Source organism: Sturnus vulgaris, chromosome 1, assembly GCF_052056855.1.
Source record: "Sturnus vulgaris isolate bStuVul1 chromosome 1, bStuVul1.hap1, whole genome shotgun sequence".
Taxonomy (NCBI): domain Eukaryota; kingdom Metazoa; phylum Chordata; class Aves; order Passeriformes; family Sturnidae; genus Sturnus; species Sturnus vulgaris.
In genome coordinates, this window is record NC_142243.1 from 114131856 (window position 1) to 114153514 (window position 21659).

The window sequence follows — 21659 nt, forward strand, 5'->3', positions numbered from 1 at the left end:
TTAAACTGCAGTTAGCACATCAAGTGAGCTGTATTGTGATGTCCGTACAGTGAATGTATGAGGACAACACCTTTATCAGACTATAAAGTTGTCCTGCTATTTTCATGTAATCTCTGGAATGAAAGAAAACTTTTAAACTCATATATATTTAAAAATGAAATGCAGAATAACTTTTTCTTATAATATTTAGTCTATAAAATATTGACAGACAAGCATTCTATGAAGATATTAATAATTTTAAAGAGCAGCAGCTCTGACTAAGAAATGCCTTTGTTAGGATGGGAAATATGTAAGATAAAAATAACTTTCATTTTCCTCTAAGCTTAAGTTTTTCTTGGGCTCAACTTGTCATTTGCTGTGTATCTACAATAGAATCACACATTGAATGTCCAAATATTAGGGGCACAAGGATGAAAGAAGTGTATGTGGCTCCCTCCTTTGACTGATCAAAAAATTGTGCATACTATTGCAGCCTTTCCATGACATTAGTCACTGAAGTGGAGTCAAATGGCTAAAATGACATGGATTGAATCCAGGATAGCATCCAGGCCACTGGCTTTGCAGTCATATGGGACCACTATTCTCCTATCTGCAAATATAACCATGTATTCTCAAAGGACCAGATTCCTAACTGGTACAAATCAACATGTTGTGAAGGAAGCAACATCAGTTTTCTAAATTATCTGGCTAACTATACATGACACGTCCATAAAAAGGTTCATATACTTCTATAGTGATATTACTCTATGATTCAGTTATTCTTCTGCTTTTCCATATTTATCCTCCCTCCTCATTCCCAAGTGCTGACATTTTGTCTTGATTGCCAAAAACTACTTATTTCAATTAGGAAAAATGTTCATTCATAAATTTTGCAACATGACAGCACACAAAAAGTATATATTCTACAAAAAAAAAAAAAAAAAAAATTAACAAAATGCAAAAAAACCTTGTGTCCAAATGAAGGGGAGGGCATTTTTTCCTATTATCATTCTTATGTGCTTTTCCACAGATAGATTCCACCAGTTCATCTTCTTTAGGGAAAATAAAAAGGCAGGCCCTCTCGCATACTAATGTATATAAATTACTATTTACCCTTACATCTTCCCTTGAAGAATTTTCATTATTTTTTGGTTATTTTTTATTTCAAACAGAACAGTAGCAACACTAATCCAGCTCCACTTTCTCCAGAGTCCCATTGCCCAGCCCTGATCCACACTGTTTAACATTAAGGTTTACAAAATCTACAGCACACTTATATCTGTTTGGAAGAAGCAGAGACTGACAATGGTTCAGCTCTTAGAACGAAACTTCTATTTCTGTGATCAACAGCAAATTGAACCACATGACCAAAGTCTCTGGAGTGCATAAAGAATGCATCCTTCCCCTCTGCTCACTGCCCAGGACATAATGACAGGATGACTTCTCCCAGATTATTCTCCTTATTTAACCATTCTTCTTTTGCCCAATCAAGACACAGTTTGGTTTGTAAAGTGAGGAGCATGGCAAAAGAATGGTTATATTGTTCACCATATGCAATGAATACAAGTGGATAGGGTTGTATTTTAGCTCTACTTCTTTTGTTTCATTATTCCCTTGTTCATTGTAGTTCAGAATCTCCACGTAATGCAACTGCTTCTTACTAAATATTGTTAGGGATGTAATAAGGATCTTGAAAGATTATCCCAGGAGAACATCCAAAGCAGCACAGAAAATCTTAAGTATTCAGGTAATGTCTCTTCTATCTCTAACTGAAGCAAAATCATGTAAGGTGGATTCAGTTATTGTTTCTAAATTTTTCATCAACTGTGATCAAAAAAGTCTTTAAAATTCAAAAGAGTTACTCTTTTTCTGTATTCAGACTCAACAGAGGTGATTTGAAGAGAGACACAAAATCTCTGCATTGCTTCTCTACCATCTTCCTGATCTTTACTGTGAAAGATCAACCAAATTTAGCCCAGTGTCACAAGCATTTCACTGTTCAGTAGTACTACCAGTAAACCTAGACAATTTCAACATATAAATCTATAAAAGAGAATAAATTATTTTTGGTACCAGGCAGAATTTAAAAGTGGAAGTGACAGGATTCTTCAGTTGGGTAATAGGTATCAAATATGTAACTTCTCAACGCTAAAGCTTCTGGCCAACCAAACAGTGCTTGATCTCAAGATAATGAAAATGCACTGGAGCTTGAGAGCACTTGAGTAACATTTAACATGGTCAGACAGCCAAAGCATTACAGTCTGAGCTACCAAGCCCTAGTAAATACATTTTTTTTTTTTGAGAAGTCTCACAAACTGACAATGCTTTTATTGTTGCAGTTCCCAACAACTATGGAAAATTACTAGTTTCCTGAAAGAGAAGAAAACATTCATTTTCCCATTAAGACATAAATTCCTGGCATGAAAAAGAACAATACTGAAAATAAGTCAGTGTCGCCAATGAGACCAGATTTCATTAACTCATTTTTTAAATTGGATTTTTGCTGGCAGAAATTTTCAGCTTTGAATTAGGAAATACAAAGATCATATAGGTGGAATTTAAGACATAGGTTGAAGGATGGTTTCTTTGTTACTCTGACTTAACTTTAGCACACTTAACACTGTCCCCAGAGCTATATTAACCACTGCAGCTATCAGGAATACTTGTAGAAAGTAATCAATAAGATGAAGTATTTGTGTGTGCAGAGTCACATACACATAAGGAGAGGTTTCTTCCAAAGAGAAAAAAAATGGGCACATGTGATTGTAGGTATATAAAGCCAGCCCTTCACATTTAATACTTGTGAAAGAAACAGCAAATACTCATGAGCGTGGCCAACACTGAAAAAAAAAAGGTGTTAAAAGCATCCCTAGTTTTAACTTTTAAGTTGCTTCTTTTTGCTGAGCAATAATTGAGATGGTTTTTCATCAAATCACGATAAAATTAACACTGTAGGCCAAAATCCTATTTAATTTTGAAATTCATATCATTTTAATAAACAGAGACTTCCATAAGGGACATACATGCAAGATATTCAGAATTTCCTGCTCAAGGCATGTGTTGTGTCAGGGAGAGAAAGAAAACTGGAGAAGAAAAGGATAGAGCATAAGCAAGACAAGGAGTTCAGGAGGCTGCAAAGTTTTATCTTAGCTTCAGGACTGGTCATAACGGCCACTGTGCTCTTAATTCATTTATTGTTTATGGGCAATATTCTGAAAAAGGTGGGGATGTGGATACAAATTACAGAATCACAGAACCCATGGAATCAATTAGGTTGGAAGAGCCTTCTGATACCATCAAGTCAAACCTATCACAAGAACATCACCACATCAATTACAGCATGGCACTGATGAGTGCCACATCTCACTTTGAGACAGATCTCCTGTCTGGAAGACAAAAGTCAGAACTTCACAGTACTACATGCAAGAATAAAGCAGCCTTAATGCAATGCTTCCATTCAGCTCTGAGGGGAAGTGCTGAGTGAGTGCTCTTGCCAGATCCTCTTGACAATCTACTTTCCCGGACTGTCTAATGCTTGTCTTCAATTAAAAAATATCTTTATATAATTTATGAAGTGGTAATTTTCATCATCAAAATCTTATTTATCTTATTTTCCCTTTCTCCTTCCCAAATTTTTACTGGCATCCTCAAAGTTTGAGTCTACCCAGTGATATAACATCCACTTTTGGAAAACAAGGCACTTTTTTATTTTGTTTTGTTTTGTTTTTTTTTTTTGAGTTATGAGCTGTGGAACAACAAAACAACATGATGAACTGAGCTTTTCCAACTTTTCTCTGTTAAAAAAAATATCTAATGAAAATATAACATTTTAGATATGTCTAAGAAAAATGAAGGTAATTTAATAGGAAGTTAAGAGCAAAAAATAGGAAGAGGAGCAAAATAGAACCCTCTTACCTATTAGTCACACTCTCTGGATGTGAGGATACAGATCCAGTTCCCATCTCAGCATATGAGCTGAGCATACTATTGTCCATTAAATACCACACTCAGAAATATTCTGGAATGCTGTGCGCTCAGTCTACTTTGTTCATTTCATATCCTCAGAATAAATAATAAAATTTCAGTGGAACTGGAGCTAAACACAAGGTTTTTTACTTCTCTAATAACTTGTCTATTCCACCCTGAAGGGTGAATTTCTCACTAAGTTTTATGAAGCTACCTAACACACACTGCTGTATTTTTTTCCAGCATGTTCAGCATATCCATCAGCATATCTGTCCTGAATTCACAAGTAGTTTTGCAAGCACCAAAGCTGCATCAGCTCAGCTAATTTACTGCTTGCTGAATCAAATGGCTGGTGCTATTTGCAACTCCACTGTGTTCCCATAACTCACTGGCAAAAAGGGGGAAGAGCTGAAGGAAGCAGAACCCAATACCCGTTGTTCATAGGCAGCTTTGCTACTTTAACATCACAGTTGCAATTAAGGTGCTCAGCTGGGAGATATTCTGACGACAGATTTTTAATTCTGTAATGAAAAGTAAAGAAATGCCTCTCCCCCCAAAGATGTTACCAGATTCTTCTGTGATAGTAATACTACAAATAAAAGGAAAAAAATAAAATCCTATTAATATGATTTTTTGAGTTCTGACTAGAGTTTAAATATTAATTTTTGTTTCAACAGGTCTCTGGCTCCCTGAAAAGCATTATGGGACTCTCACTTAAATCACTTGAAAACTCTGCCTCATCCTGGCTGGACCAAGGAATTGAGCCATTAGCTGTGTGCAATGAAAGTAACTGATGTTTGTGCAAGTCATTTCTAGTTTCCCTTGGGATAAGAGCCCATTGACTTTGTAGCTTTTCTTTTCATTATTACTGAAAAATCAGAGAGCAAATGAGAGAATATAAAACTTGCACAATCTGAATGAGCACTGCTTCTAAACTAAATTATATTTAATATTACAGTGCTTTGACATCCCCTGTGATTTGTAAATCTTAAGGCATATGTAGCACAATAATGAAAATACTAGCAAAAAATATCACCCCATAAAGAAATAGCAACATACACTCTCAGATCCTAAAATATCAATTTTATAAGTATAACAGTAGTAATCCTTTATACAGTTGGGGCATGACCTGAAAGAACTCAATGGACTATGCATAAAAGGAAAATGTTCTTTTAAAAACTGTTCTATTCCACAAAATAAAAGTTCATCTGCCATGACAGAAGGACATTTTGGAACACATGAGATATCACTAAGATTTTTACTTTGTTACAATCATGAAGAGAAATAAAGCATAATAGTCTTTATAATAAATGTTAGAGATTCACTGTCTCTGTGTAAATAATCAAAGCCTGGAATGAACTACCAGCTGGATTTTAAAAAAACTAAAAGAAAACATGCAATTTCCAGAAAATTAAAGGTAATAAAATTGTAGCATGCACTACAAAAGGTGAATAATCACACAAGGAAAAAAACATATGAGCTTTAAAAACTTACTAGTAAGTTATTTGACATCATTTTGCTATAGAGCACAGTAACTTCTCTGTTTCAGGCAAATAGGTATTTCAGTCACTAACACTATTTCACCATATATTTAAAATGCATACACTTTTTGAAAGATAATATATGCACAAGTAAATACACAGATTCATGGACACATGCACCAGTTCTATTATTTATGTACATTATATCCACTCTATGTTCTGCTCTTTTTAATACCAGTTTAGAGATTACACATTATGCTCTGAAAATCTACAGCCATCAAAAAGTAAATATACAGCTTTATTTAGCTGGACATTACAAATATACTAGACACCCTCACACAGCTTATGTAAATATAGACAAAGACATGCTTGTGTATTCATTAAAAAAAACTACAGCTTTTTTATTTTAATTAATCTTGGTAGCAAGAAGCTTATAAGGCACTGCACCACCCTTCTGCATGGCATCCTATGTAAATGAGTCCAGTGCATTTATAAATATGGATGTGGTAGACCCCCAAACAACACAGTACCTGCTGTCTATCCAACCGCATCCTTTTTGCAGCATTTCTGCTTTCACTCTCACAGGCGGAAGCCAGGATACTCTCTGCAACTGCTGAAGTAAGGTGTGAGGGAATAGGTCGTGACTATGAAAGAGAAAAAGAAACACAGAAATTATTCCTAGCATAATCCACAACATCCTTTTTCAAAGCACACCATACCATCACCTAGGCAGGAAAGTCCGCTCATTGAAATGCAGTTTATACCAACAAAACAGGGAAATGGAACTTGCAAAGATGAAAAATGAAACTAGTTAGATGTTAAAGCTGCAGCTGATCCACAGAGCCACGAGAAGCCCTTTCCCCCCACAGCTCTATTGTCCAGTGTGTTTAGTCTGGCTCATTAAGCTGTACTTTGAACAGACAGTGGCATATTCTCTGCGTTCCAGCAGCACCCTGGCCGTCTGATTCTTGTTAAGAAAACTGAAAGGCTTTTTATCCTGTGCAGCATGTGACAGAGATGAGTAGTGTTTTTTATAGTCATACAGAAAAAAAACAAAAAACAGAAAACCAAACCAAACAAAAAAACCCAAGTGATAGGGTTGAAACATCACTCAAAACCTAACAGATTGTCAGAACATTTCAGAGCAGCCTCAATCTGTAGTATATGAATATTTGCATTCCTTGCTGCAATATGACTGATGTGATTAAAACGACTTAAAAAAAAAATCTGTTTTTCTTTCGATAATGCCAGCCTTCCAACACTCCAGATATTTTGTGGTCCAACTAGATAAGGTTCATTTTTCTGATTCAAAACCTGTCATTACTAATTTCATAGCATTTACAATTTTAAGGTTAAAGGTGCAGTGAGCCCCCCCCAAAAAAGGAATGATAGAATCTTTTTAGTGTCGTTGTTGATTATGAACTCCAGTATGATCTTGCCTACCATTTCATTAGGAAGAATATTTATGCAGCTTTTTTTTCCCTGATTATATACAAAATAATCTTCCTCAAAGATGAACCTCATAATATTCTTCATTAATATACAAAGCCATATCAGAACTACCAAGAAAATAAACAAAGTGGGGATAACAACAGAGATACTGATGTACATATAAGCCCATTACAGAGACTGCAATTTACTGAGCCCAGTTCTGAACTTCCACAGATTTTCAGAGCTTCATTTAACTCAAATTTACATTTACCATGTAAATTTTTACCTAGTGAGGATGTAGCCACGTGTGAGGGGGTTTGGGTGTGGTTTTTTGCTTGTTGGGTGAGGGTTTTTGTTGTTGTTGTTGTTTTTTGGTTTTTAGGGGGTTTTTTTGTTTGTTTTTTTGAAGAGTTTTACTTTCTTACTTCCAAAACCGTGGATATGAACCTGCTATGAAAGGTCAGTTAATTTTGGAAGAAAATTTTGAAGATATTCCCATTCCATTCCTAGACAACAACCTTAAAACAGATTAATTACATAGGCTCAACTGATTTTATGGTTTTCATAACATTCCAGAAACTGAGGAGCCAGCCATTATCAGTATTAGACTTTTACCTTTAAAAATTAAAGTCCATCTATTGACTTTGGATATCCTCTGCAGAATGCCAATTTTTAATCTGCCATTCTTCTTTCTCTGAAGCATGGGACCAGAAGATGAACTAGCTTTGAGAAACAGATGGATTTATGGGTCTTCCTCATTAGTGCAATAGGCTTATTTCTCCCCACTTAGATGAGAACAAGCTCTCTGGCATCAGCATAGCAGCAGTGCAAGAAAGGCAAGCAGAGGCTGCAATACTGCAATAGATTATACTTGGATTAATTTGACAGAACAAACTATTGAACTTGTTTCCAGTTTGAAAAAAATTCAGTCTAAGAGATGAGGGACACTGATGCAAACCCTGGTGTCAGGACAGAAGTTAACATTTCATGCAGTACAAGCAGATGCCCTACTCAGAGCTCCAGAGGATGAAGTAAAGTTTTTGTGGAAGGTTTTCACTGACAAAGCATTATATTTAATAAACTGCCTCCCTAGAATGGTGATGTTACTCTGAATTTTTTATGCATCACACTAGATCCCTCTCTGTATTTGCTGGCCAAATACCACTGTATATGCCACTTCATATTTATATATGTTCATATTTATATATGTTCATATTTATATATGTTCAAGATGCACTTATGCTGTTGGCTGCATGGAAGTCTCATGGAAGTGATGTTCACATAATAATATTCTTGAAAAATGGTGAGCAATCACCTGTTTAATTCCTCCAGCTCAGATCTTTAGCTAAACTTGTAGCTATGCCTACACATCAGTGGATTTTTAGAAAGTGATATATGAGCCAAAAAACTTAATGTTCTGACCAAAAAGTAAATGGAACACCAGTTCTCCTAGTTTATTTGTTTATGGCAGAGAATAAGTTTATTGAAGTGTTTTATAAAACAAAAAATAAAGTGTTAGCAGTTATCTTTTCTCTGAAAAGGAGTTTAGTGGTCATGTGCTCACTGTTGAAATATTAACTCAAGTTAGCACCTGCAAAAAAGAGGAAATCTCTGGGTACTGGAGTACATTCCTCTTGAAATACATGTTAACCCATAATTTCTCCCAATCATCACTGCAGCTGGCTGTTGATAGGTTCATGTCAAGAACTACCTAGACTGAGCCTTAGGAAAAAAGGTGATGAATACATGGCCCAGTCACCTGGGAAGTAAAGTACTGTAACAAAGAAAAATCATCTGCTCAGGGTTCAGGCTTTATCAACAGAGCTCTAGTGTGGCATTGGCTGAGAAGATGAACACAGTCTCCTGTCACTAGGAGCAGAGCTGTTAAAAAGGAGATTTTCTGCTTCACAAAATTCCATATCTGTAGTGTCAAAAAGATAATTTTGAAAAGCCTTGCCTAAGAGGAAAAATTGCTTTGAAATAACCACTTCAAAAAAATTGTTTTTAAATAAACTGGATTAATATCTTCATCTTCTAAGCTCAGAAGCCCTTTCTGGTTTAACTCAGCTTCCTTTTCCTCTCTACTTCTGATTATTCATGATCTCTCTCATAACTACAGCTGTAACACCAATTCTGTAAGAAGCTCAAACATCCCTGTTGGCTTCTGAACATCTCTCAATTCCCGAGCTGAGGGTGAGATTTAAAGGCCTTGGAAAATGTGGAAAAGGGATACTGTTCAATTTTGCAGAAGGAAGCCTGCAGATCTCAGCCAAAAGGACATTTTGCAGGTTCCCAGGCTGCCCTCTGCAGAGCTGAGAGCTGAGTGCTGTTTCCTACATGTTTGGAACTACAGCAGGAAATGTGGGAGCCAAGGAGAACTTTTTCCAAGGGCCCCCAGGCCACCCCCACAATTCCGGGATCCAAACCTGCCCACTGAGCTAGCAGAAAACCAGGTTTTATTTTATTTCAAAATAGAAAACCCTTGACAAACTAACATTTCTTAAAGGGGGAAAAAAAAAAAAATTATTACAAAAAAATTCCCAACCAGTTTTAGCTGGTTTAGAATGTGCCTAGTGTTGTATGAGGCATGACTTTCATAGCCCCAGTCTAGTATTTCTCTCACTTCATAGTGATGTAAAGCAGGAAATAACTATACTGTAACTACCCATGTGTAAAACAGAAGAAAAGAAGAAATCCTGTAAGTGTATTCTACCAAAAGTAGCAAATCACAAGGCAGGATAACATTTTTGTCATTTTGAACCAAGGAGAGATAGAAAAGACCCGTGTGAAAATTGTATAGTAACTCTCAGGTGAAGAGATGAATAAAACTTAGAAGGAATCTGGTGAACAGTGTAATAGAGACCTTCTGAGCAGGCTGTATGTCCATCACACAAAAGCAGTATACAGAATTGCTTTGTATTTACTTGGAAAGATGATACTGCTCGTGACTGCACTAAAGCAGGAGTCACATTTTGAACACACATCCTGTTTTGGTTTTTACATCTCCTCAGCTGACACACAACTGACATCCAGCCTCTAACACAACATAGGTGAGGAGCATTTTGATAAATGATGTAAGGAAAGCCTGCTAGATTGCATGTGCACATGGATGCCTTTGTTTATAGCAGCTTCTGAAGTGACTGACATTTAGGAAGTGGTTGGAATTCCCTCAGTAACCCATGGGAAATGACCAACCACTTCAGTCCTCTCACATTTGAAACTATTTTGAGACCACCACAGAGCCTGTAGATGACAGCAATGACAACAAATCAGCATGCACACTTAACCACCTTATCGGATATGCACTTTTGCATACTTTTATGATAAATATTTTTTGTTCAAATTTGTTTGAACTTTTTATACACTCATCCCTTTTTCTCTTGCTGAAGAGTTTATAAATCATTGACAGATATACTTTTGCAAGCTAACAGAAAATCAGATCAGTCAACGCTTCTTTCTAGTCTAATAAGTGCTGTTTTGCCTTAAAGTACGTTAAACCTAATGAAGACCTTTTCATGACTTTGATGCTCCTTGGATCTGGGTATCAACAATCAAAGCATCTTACAACAAGCCTTTCTGGAGTTACAGAGTAGTCCTGCAAGGCTGCTGATTTTTAGTAGTTGAAATCAGAAATCCTTGGCCCAGTTCACATAAAAATTAGCTCTCTTGGTGTAATCTCTGACTCTTTAAAAAAGGAGAGACTAGCATGTTCAATATGCTTTAAAATAGGAATTTTCACTATAACAACTCTGTGCAGCATCATCAAGTCTGCTCTTTAAAGTGAGGCACTTTTGCAGTATCTTCATGTGAAACACCAAATACCTTTTCTGGTATAGTCACATAATTCCTGTATTTCTACACAGAGTCTAAAAACACTTTTATGTTTTAATTTCTTATGTACATTTTTTGCATCAATTTACCAATTATTGACATACTAGATAGCTGATTATATTTCAGTCTAAACCACTAGGAGCAGTATAGTCACTAAAAAGAATTCTGCAATTTACTGTGCAATTTACTGTCCACCCGTGGCTAGAGATCCATTGTCTCTAAAGTTACTACCTTGGCATGTTTTTTTAGATCCAGTATAAATAAAAGCCAAAGTTGTCATACAAAAGTTTGGTCTACATACTTTTATATGTTGCATCCATCTGATTCTGTTCTGAAAAAACACAGCTATCTGTTTAGTCAGTTAATGGGCTTACATGCACACCTGCTGAAATGCCAAACATCATAAGCTGACGTGTGCATAAATACTACCTTCTAGTTTAGGTAAATTAACACTAAACATTACATCTCTCAGTATAAGGCAGTTGCAAATACATAAATATGCAAGTTACTTCTTTTTGTTCATAGACACCTTAATATAAATCATAGAATCACAGAATCATTTAGGTTGGAAAAGGCCTGTAAGAACATTGAGTCCAACCATTAAAACAACATTCCCAACTCTACCACTAAACCATGTCCCCAAGTACTGTATCCACACTTCTTTTAAACATCTCCAGGGACAGTAACTCCACCACTTCCCTGGACAGTCTATACGTCATCTTTGGATGAAGATTTTTTTTTTCCCTAATAGCCAATGTAAATCTGCCCTGGCACAAGTTGAGACCATTTCCCCTACTCCTATTGCTTGCTACTTGGGACATTAATACAAATGTGAGAATGAGGAAGTATTCTAACTATTACTTAAACTTTGAAAAAAAGGGCTTAAAATTTTCCAAAGTGATTTGGCATCCAAATTTGAAGATGGATGTCTACGATGCCTCATTGACAGTAACTGAAATTTTCCAAAGTTACCACTAAAGACTTCTTTGCATATTGGGCTCGCAAAAACTAGATAGTCCCTAGTGTTCTCCTGTCAGTTTTTTCTCAGGTTTTGCAAGACCAATTAATTTCCAAAATTAAATACTACAAATATGCCACAAGTCTTTCATAATAACTTAAGATCTAACACAATGTCCTAAAATGCCCAACATATTTGTAACAGTGTGCAATATCTAAATAGCACTTTTTCATAGAAAACTTGCAAAATACATTACAAGACAGGCAATACATGATCTCCAAATAAGAATGTTTAATCAGAATAGTGCAGTGAAATGTATAACAGAATTGTCCTACACAGCACAATAGCAAAGGACTCAGAAAACGTTCTACAGAGTATTTTTGAATTTAAAGACTGAATGAAGGACATTACTGCACTATATTGGATGTACTTTTATAGTGGTTACAAACTGGGGTAGATTAGATTAGATTAGATAAAATATTGGGAAGAAATTCCTTACTGTGAGGGTGGTGAGGCACTGGATTTAGCTGCCTAGAAGAGCTGTGGATGCTCCATTCCTGGAAGTTCTCAAGGCCAGGTTGGGTGGGATTTTGAGCAACCTCGTCTAATGAAAGATGCTCCTGCCCATGGAAGAGAGGCTGGAACTGGATGAACTTTAAAGTCACTTCCAACCCAAACCATTTTGTAATTCTATGAATTGTTAGTACAGAATAGTGGAATACGAACAACAGGACTGGCATTTTGATGCCTGTAGCACTTCATTGCAGTATGGGATTTAAGATATTTTGCTCAGTCTTATAGTTTTGTGATAAATACCCAATTGTAACACCTGCTAAAGAATTCAATGAAATAACTAGAAATATTTTCTAGTAGAAAGCAGAAAGGCTTTTTGAAACATCTAGTGATGTTCAAATCACTTTTTACATTTTCAGCTTCGAAATACATTGAATTGAAACATTGTGTGTTGCATGTTGATTATGATGGCACCTAAATAAATCCATTTATATCTTAACATATCCATATTCCTGTCTAAAAGTAAAGCAAATGAGTCATTCCCATCAACCACCATGTTGCTGTTGCAGCTGCTATGCTTACATATGGGACCAAGTCCTGTTCTGTTTATTTAGGTAAGCAATTTCAGCAGAGCTAGCGGAGACTTTAAATTACTTATGTGAACAACAGCAAGAATATCTATCTGACTTTATTTACATAAAAATGAAGCATTTTTTTCTAAAGCAGTCACCTAGGGGCTTTTTTTTTTGTTTCATTGTTGACTCATGAGACAGCTGGGGATGAACCTCTCCAGACTGGTTCATTGAAGTGCTTCACTGACTGCTGAGGGAGCCAAAGTCACCTAATTTCTCTAATAAACAAGGAACAACTGTCTCTATCCAAGATTTATCTGGTATTTGGCAGTGACAGAGAACTCCAGGAATCATCATGCTGACCAAATTCCAGGTGAGGGTTGTATTGAACACTGATAGCACTTTACTAGAAAAACTCCAGTGGACTTAGGAAAACTGAGTATGATTTAACATTATTTACTCTAATTGTAAATAGTAGTTTATTATTACCTAGAATAATACACTGAATTGGTTTCCTATCCTTAAACCTTTGGCATAAGCCAGTTAATCAAGTAACATTGCAGCAAGAGCTCTCAATCTAAGTCAGAATCACAGTATCAAAAACCACTGAAATACTTACTATTTTTTTTCTGATTTCAAGCTTACAGGTAAACAGAATGAACATTCTTTTAACCTATTTTTTTTTGGTTTTTTTTAATAAAAAAGGGATTTTGTTCTACATCAGAATTTACTGCCATTTCAGAGGGGATTACTTTTATTCTAAATTCAACAAAAAATTGAAACTAATGTCAAAATTGCATTCCTATATTTTCCTCTCTTGCAGGATGTAGAAGACTAAGTCCAGGTTGGTAGGTATTTTAAACTTTTAGTTTTAATTCTTTCTCCAAATACCATACCTTTTTTAAAGCTAGCTTCTTCACATTTTACAAGGTTAATGAAAGAAGTGTTACTTCTTCCACTACTCACTTTTCCAAAATTGCCTATACTTTGAAAAGTTATTAAAAAAGCAAAAGCTTCCTCAGAGAGGAAGATTTAGGAGGAAGTTCTTAAGAATCACATGAGTACTTAATCACACTTAACTGTTCTATGGTGAAAGAAAGAAAGAACAACATATTTAAGAGCCTTGGAAAAACTGTTTCTAGAATAATTTTTCAAGACTATACGATAAAAGTCAAAGTTTATCAGAGAGTAGCTTTGGTCTTTTTCAACCAAGTTGCCCATCAGACTTAAAGAAGTTAATCACTATCAAAAAAGGGCAAGATGCTTAGAAAGTGCCCCACTGACAGAGTTTGGGGTATAATACAAAGCAACAACTCTATTAGTATTTGTAGATCTTCATGTAACTGTTCTTGTGATAATTTTCTTAATGCTTCCCAGCTTATTAATCAAATATGCATCCCTGAATCCACAGATCCTCATTTTCCTGAAAATGCTTATGACCTTTCCAGACATAAAAGCCTGGAGGACTAAAAACCCATGTGACTGTAAGGGCAGCTGGACTTTTCAGCAGTAAATTCAGTAAATATTGAAAGACTCCTCTTTCTAAAACTTAAAAGCAGAACCTAGATACCTATCCCAAGTAACCTTAATGAGGCAGATTTCAGAAAAAATCCCACTTCTGGAAACCCAATCCCAACACAGACGCATGACAAGCCATGAGACACATTCAAAACACCTTGATCAACATGAGCACAGTTGCAAATCGTGAAAACACCTTCCTCAGCCAACTGGCACAACCAAGTGACAGCAGCAGTGAAAGATACAGAGCTTAGTTATTTGTTCTTGAGGCTGGCAATAGGAATGAAGGAGCTGGGATGAACAACACTGGGACCTGAATCAGGAACTGTCTTTAGGCGCAGTGTGACTCTTCTCTAACACATCCAAACTTGTCTTTGGATAATGAAAAGCATTTAAGTTTAGCCTTTTCTCTCCAACACAGAACACTTTGCTCCTTGATACTGTTGTTTTGTATTACAGTAGTATTTAGAAGGAGGGTTTCCATTTGTTTAAAAAAAAAGGGAAGTGAACTCTTAGTGAACAAGAGTTTAAAATCTTGCTCTTGCCTTGGGATGCTCACAGAAAAAATGTCACATCTGTGAAAAAGATACTGTAAGATGCAATTTCAAGTTGAATGCAGTGAGATTGATCATAGGAGATCATGAAGATGGGAGGAAGCAGAGAGTAGTAAGAAAATGTAACTATTAAGACAATTAAATTTCATTTGATTATTTCTAGCATCTAAAGTTTTCTGGACTATAACTAAATAAATGCATACCACATATCTCCAGCATTCATCTACTAAGTCTCTTTAATTGGCAGTTCTCTATCACAGAGGCTAGGACAAGTATAAACAAAGGATTTGAAAACATTAGTGAAACAGGCGATCTGACTATTTCTGGGAGAAAATTCCTCTTGCATTGCCTATAGAGGTCACAAACCACCTAACATATATACAGGAATTCTCATTGATGTCAGTCCTTAAAAATAAGGAAGTAATTTTGTCCTTTTGTTTTTGGGCTAATGAAGAGAAAAAGAAATAATTTCTTTAAGAATATAAAAAACTTTTAGGTTCTCAAAACATAAAAGAAACACAGGCAGAAACACAGCCTAGAAATGCATTCCAAAAGCCAGTGATTTCAGTATTTGACAGACTTCTCTCCCAATGAAAGAATCTGAGCAAGATCATAGAATTTAGTAAGAGAACATTCTCGACAGTCTATTAGCAAGAGACAATGGGAGGAGAAGAACAATCTTACGATTCATGAGAAAAACTGAGAGCCTTATCGAGGCACTTGTGTCAGAATGAAAACTGCACAGCTACAAGCTGCACAGGAAAATGGGCAGAGCATTTCCAATGTAGAAAGGGAGCTGCTCAAAGGCATATTTGTAACAAGAAGCTATGCAAGCTGCCTCAGAGCCCACAGACAACTATCTGTCACAAGTAAAAGCAGAATAACTGTAAGTGATCGCTTAAACATAATAATACTAAGAATCATGTTAATTAATAATATGAACACTCATGAGACTGAGCCTTTTTTATTGCCTCAAAGCTAGAACTGGCCTGTTATGCAGTAAGAACTGTCGTTGGAATTATAGATGGCAAATAACTGACAGAATCAGGCTCCAGGCATGCTTTTTCATCTTTACCATGCAGTTTTACACTAATTTAACATAGTGTTTAGATTTTCTCTTCACTTTGCAGTATGATGCTGTAGATAGCTGCACAGTTCCACACACAGTCTGAATTGTCACATGCCACAAAAGAGAATATTCTCTTTTTCTCATACAACGACCTGCTCAAAATGTAGCATTTTGAACCTGAACAAATATTAAAAAATTGTATTTAACATGCATATAGAAAAAGACATCTCCTGTGGAAATTATGATCTAGCATTCTATTTAAAGGAACAATGGTACTGGTACTGCTGCTGAGCAGATCATTATTCTTGTTTGCTGTATTTGAGAGTAGCCCCTTATTCAAAACAACACCATCATGTCCCATCATGATTGTTTTGAATAAATGTTATTATCCAGAAAAGGTGGTTCTTCTCCACTACCAAAATGGCAAGGACATCTAAATCAAGTAGTTAAATGCCTCTGTCCATGATAGAAAATGCCTATAATCAAGAGATGATGATACAATAACTTAGGAATCAAAAAATAATTAAAAAACCCAAAGGGATACACATTAAATTTCAGAATTATGCAAGACATACACATAAAATGCTACTTATTCTCTTAGGAAGTTGATGGGAGCGCCTCCAGAGACTTTGGATAATCTTTGGCTTGTATTCCTACCTGCAAACAGGGACACAGGACAGATATCCCTTTAGGCCCAAGAGGCCTGCAGTCTTTGGCATGAATTCCAGTGCCTTGTCACTTCCATTCATGGGCAAAAAGTCAATGCTTTAGAGGGTGATTCGTTTGTTTAAAAAGAAATAAAGCCCATCATAAACTGTCATGAAACATTATAAAACCAGGAAATCTTTCTGAACTATAAAGATTGCCTATTTGGATCATATTCCTGGTAATGTCTGCTCTTTTTCCCCTCCCAGGAATAAATTTGATCCCATAACCTTTATTCATATGAAAGTAACATTTGCAAATGTGCACTGAAGTCAAGCCACCCAGCTCTTATGGGCTGTAGCCCCTTGTTCACATTGCAAAACAGTTGCACAAGTCTTTCAGAAAACAAAAACGAGCCAGTTTACATAACTGCTCATCAGCATGAACAATGATAGTAATAAAGCCATAAATTGGAACTGTGAGACTTGCTAGCATTGGCTAATTTTGTAAGTATTTTCAATTGAAAGTACAGCAAAATAAATTTTTTGGCTTCTTGAAAGCTGAACTTGATGTTGATGAATTATTGTCAGATAGAGTGCATAGATGCAATTTAATGCTACTTAGTATATTGTAGGAAATATTTATTTTCTATTTGTCCTTTTTTTTTTGTTGTTTTGGAGGGCTAAACACTCTGCCATGTACACCACCATTCAATCTTTGGTACTTCTGTCTGTGCAGATGTCCTTTATTCTACCTGTCTTTCCTCATCTGAGCTTCCATTGTTCAGAAACAGTGTTATCCCAATGTTTTGGATAATAAAACCATGCAGTTGATTAGAATCCCAAACATACACAAAAATTTAGTTTCTGTCTTTGCTTTTTGTGTCATCAAATAGTGGTCTTACCCTACAAATAAGCCTGATATTTTGTTCTTTTAACTGTCAGCTACCATGTTAAACAACATATGGTACTCATAAATATTCTGCAAAAACTGCAGGAAAGAGAAAGACAGAGAGAAAGAGAGAAACAGTAAAATGCAATCATCTCCAATAATTTTTAATGTAATCCATGGGTTTGCAGATGATCCATTAAAAAAAATGGTATGTTTAATCACTACATGATATCTATTTGTAACAATGAGGTGTTTTTGTTGTCATCTAAAGGCCAGAGATAGCTAAGACATTAAACACAAGGTGTGTAGCTATCTAGCTTCTTCTGAATTTCCTCCATTTTGGAATACAAACGATTTCTAGAGATAATGAAGCTTCCAATTAATGAGAAGACTTTATTTACCCATGTTTCTACTACTGAGTAATATTAAAATAACTGTGTCTGAAAACACTGTCAGTTGTATACCATGATAATCTTCATGAGTTTTGGTTCAATTATAAACACTAAACCATTGGGATGCTCAGGTTGTAAGTTTGATGTCTGTGTTTTACAGCCATTAAACAAGTTTTGCACACCTATATATTAACTGAAAGATTTCAAAGGAGTAACTTTCACTGATAAGTAATTGGCTAAGGCATACAAGGAAACACCCAAAGCCAAAGCCACTGCCACTATGACATTACTACACCAGGTATTTTCTTGAGTATAGCCTTTCTCTAGCAGGATCAATTTTACAGAGCTCTCTGGAATCCAGCTAGCAGAGGCATTTTAGAAAAAATCCATCCTACAGCAAGACTTTTCCAGGCAAAAATCTGTAACTGTAACTTAAAGTAAGAAATAAGTCACTATAAAGTCCATAGTTCAGTTTCCCTCCTTATGCCTTGCTTTGTTCTTCCTTTCCTATAGATCTGCATTAGTTCATTTTGTGAACTCTAATGTCTTTTTAAATCGAGGGGAATAAATTCAGGAAGAATGAAGGAGGGGAAAAAGAAATCTCTGACCTGGTATTACCAAAAAAAATTAAACAAACAAAAAAATAAAGACGCTAAGATGAAAACAAAATAGTGCCATGGATTTACATATGGGGTTTTGATGGAAACTAGGGCTGGGTTTTAAGTCAAAACTCACCATCTCAAAACCACTTCTTTTCATCCGCCTGCAGGACTTGAGGTAAGTACGTATGCGTTTTCTGGCACGCTCTTGATACTCAGGGAATTGTCGCCTGCATGAGTCAATGATAGCCTGGATCTTTTCTTTGGGCTGCTTAGAGATTGGGACCATTCGGTCCAAGTTTTCATCTACAAACAGCCTGACAAACATCTGTTGGCAAGAGGGAGACAGAGGAGATGGGTTTGGAGGGCAGCTCTCTTCTCTTCCTAGCTTCCTGGCTTGAATACTGATAGGAAGACATTTTTTTTTTTTCTATCCACTGAAGAGCTTTGTAACGGGAAGCCAGAAATATAAAGCAAACAGTTCTTTAAAGGGTTATTTGGGGTGGGGGTGGGTTGGGTTTAAAAAAATAGACAAGAAAAGAATAGTCTAGAGGATACAGAACTTGTGAGATAAACCAGAACAGACTGTGAAAATAGGGACTACTTAAGTTTCATTATTAACAATAAGCTGTGATTGCTAATCATTTTATTGAACTGACTCACATTTTTTCTTTGTTTGAACAATTGCTTGTGTTTTCATGCATAATTATATACATTGGGAAAGCAATAGAGAACAGCTGACCACCAGAATGGTCTCCTGACAAAACTAGCTACAGCCTCTATCCATTCAATGGGTGAACATGCACATCCACACAGCCACACACACAGTCACACATGCACACATACAGAACAAAGCTTTGTTTTCCTCACTGGTAAAGATGGCACTCTGCCCCAAAATTCTAAATGAAACACAGCAAATCTGTTGTCTGTTGGCAAGAGTTTAATGTGCATTAAAATAATGATGATTGAAATAAGTCCCGCAAATTAACGTGCATTTAATATTGTCAAACTTACCCACAAACAACAATGCAAAAGGAATAGAAGAAGCAAACAAGGTGAGTGCAAGAGGGCTTACGTTAAAAGCTTTCAGTCGCTCAGCTTCTACCCCATCTGATTCATTAACCTTCTCAGGATCTTCTTGCTCATCATGGTCATCCTCATCCTCATCTCCTCGATTCAGAGACAGATCTTCAGCACCTCTGCCCACACTCTCATTCTTGCCAGAGTCATAGCTTGAATAGCTATGTGCAGGGGACTGAAAATAGAGAAAAAAGAGCATGCTTGTAAAAATTCTTAGCAAAAATAAGGTCTCACTTATCAAAAATACTTGGTAAATATTTCAAGAATTCCATGAATTCTTTTTATACTTTGTTCAACATAAAGTGCTCCTAATCTTTCCAAGAGCAAACAATGCACAATTATATTAATTTCAATGCTTTAAAAACATGTGACCAACTGCAAATTCAGTAAATCTATTAACAAAATAATTACCTATGACTACAGTTAACATGAAATCTTTGCCATACAGCCTGGTGTAAGTACTACCTACAGAAGTTTCTTATAAATAATAACTTCTTTGTATTAATCAAGATGTAAATAAAGGATAGCTGATTTGAACAAAACTCCAAAGAATTAAAATTTAAACATTTCAAGGCAAGGAGGATTCAAGTAGGAAACACTGCTATTCATCCAATGAATATTAAATGTTATCAAGAGATGCAAAAATTTATTCAAAATAAGGAGATGATTATGTTCTAGTTTCACTTGCAAAACCCCAGAATGAATTAGAGATGTGTAGGTTTACATTTTGTATGCTCTCTGAGAATCATATAGTAAAACCATTTTCTCTTTGAAAATCAGCATTCAGAACTTTCCCCTAAGCAGAAATTCATTTTGTTGGATGAAACAGATGACCATCTCAGTACAGTATATCCACAATAGGACCAAAACTTTCCAATTACCAAAAGTTAATACAGTGCATTTTCCCTTGCAATATTAAGTCCTCAGTTTACTGTTCCCAGTGCATACACTTCAAACTGCAGAGCATAAAAAGGCATCAATAACAAAAAGCCTTCTACAATTCAACATTCTACAACATAAAACTTAAAGATCAAACTCGTTCCCCAGCCACACAAAAATATCAGAGAATATCTCCTCTAGTCATCAGATTCACATTTAGGTCAATCAGAGCAAAATTTTATTTCTATATCTTAATGCTGTAATATTTCACTATTTTTCTCTCTGGCTTCAAAGCATTCTGTAGTCTGAATCAGGTGCTACATGACAAATTTCACACATTTTTTTTAGTTGCCTCCTCCCTTAATGTCACCAGAAGTCAGGAGCATAATTCCTCAAACGAAAATACATTTCAAATGGCATGCTTTGTACCACATCCTGAGCTTCCTAAAATTGTCTTTACTTCAGGGTATTTCACCAGCCACAGAATGAATCTTGACAGTGAAGTAGAAAGGAAATACAAACAAAACCATTCTTTCATGAGGTATATTTTTTTGCTTTATATTTTTACTTCAGCTTCTCTTTTTTCCTTTTCCTATTTTCATTTTCATCTTACTTTGGTCTTCTATACACAATAAATTTTAGTCACTTGCCTTGCCTTAACAGCACTCATATTCCAAGCCTTCCTTTTTTATATATCCTCCCCAGACTATATTCTCACTGTACTAATCCCCTGGAGTTCCAGTTTTTAATCCCTAATGCTCCTGATATCAGAACTTGCAGTCTCTCTCATCCCCTTCCCTGAGTCTCTTCATTCTCTAGACCACTCTTCATTCCCTAGACCCTTACAGCAGATATAGGAAGAGTAAGAAAACATCAGAACAAAATAGAAGTGCCAGCCTCTGGATAAAAGCAGCTTCAACAAGTAGCAAGCTCAGCACCACCTCTTCTGGGGCAAGAAATTAGCCAGGGTTCAAGATGGCAGATGTGAGATGGCATGAGAAGATAAGGCTTGCAAGAGCAGAAAAAACAAAACTCCAGTTCTTGATACCCTGATAGCTTGTCTTATGAAGATGATGAGTATCTACATTGCTGCCCAGTCAGATAAGTTCAGGTTCCGTCCTAAAGGAGGTGATGACTGTATCTTATCAGAGTCTCTAGCATATTTAAGCAAAAGCGTTTAATCTGGCCAACAGCTGCTGCAGGGTAGCCTGTTATGAAGGAAGGAGAGATTTCCCTTCAACCTGAAGAGATTGTCAGAAGACATTTTTAAAAAAAGAAAGTTACAATGAATTAATTGCTAC

The 21659-nt window shown here is 36.0% G+C and overlaps 1 protein-coding gene across 7 annotated transcripts in view; it reads right to left on the bottom strand.

Moving 5' to 3' along the window:
* NOL4 (nucleolar protein 4) overlaps positions 1–21659 on the bottom strand; it is a 189459-nt gene that overhangs the window by 28578 nt on the left and 139222 nt on the right. For 4 of the 7 annotated variants that reach the window (XM_014874349.2, XM_014874350.2, XM_088174651.1 and 1 more), the window contains 3 exons: positions 19475–19654; positions 18536–18727; positions 5957–6070 (listed from right to left, as the gene is read on the bottom strand). In XM_014874349.2, coding sequence (XP_014729835.1) covers positions 5957–6070; positions 18536–18727; positions 19475–19654 — 486 coding nt within the window. The remainder of the gene's footprint in view (positions 1–5956; positions 6071–18535; positions 18728–19474; positions 19655–21659) is intronic. The other 3 variants (XM_014874351.2, XM_088174645.1, XM_088174661.1) reach the window with 1 other exon arrangement.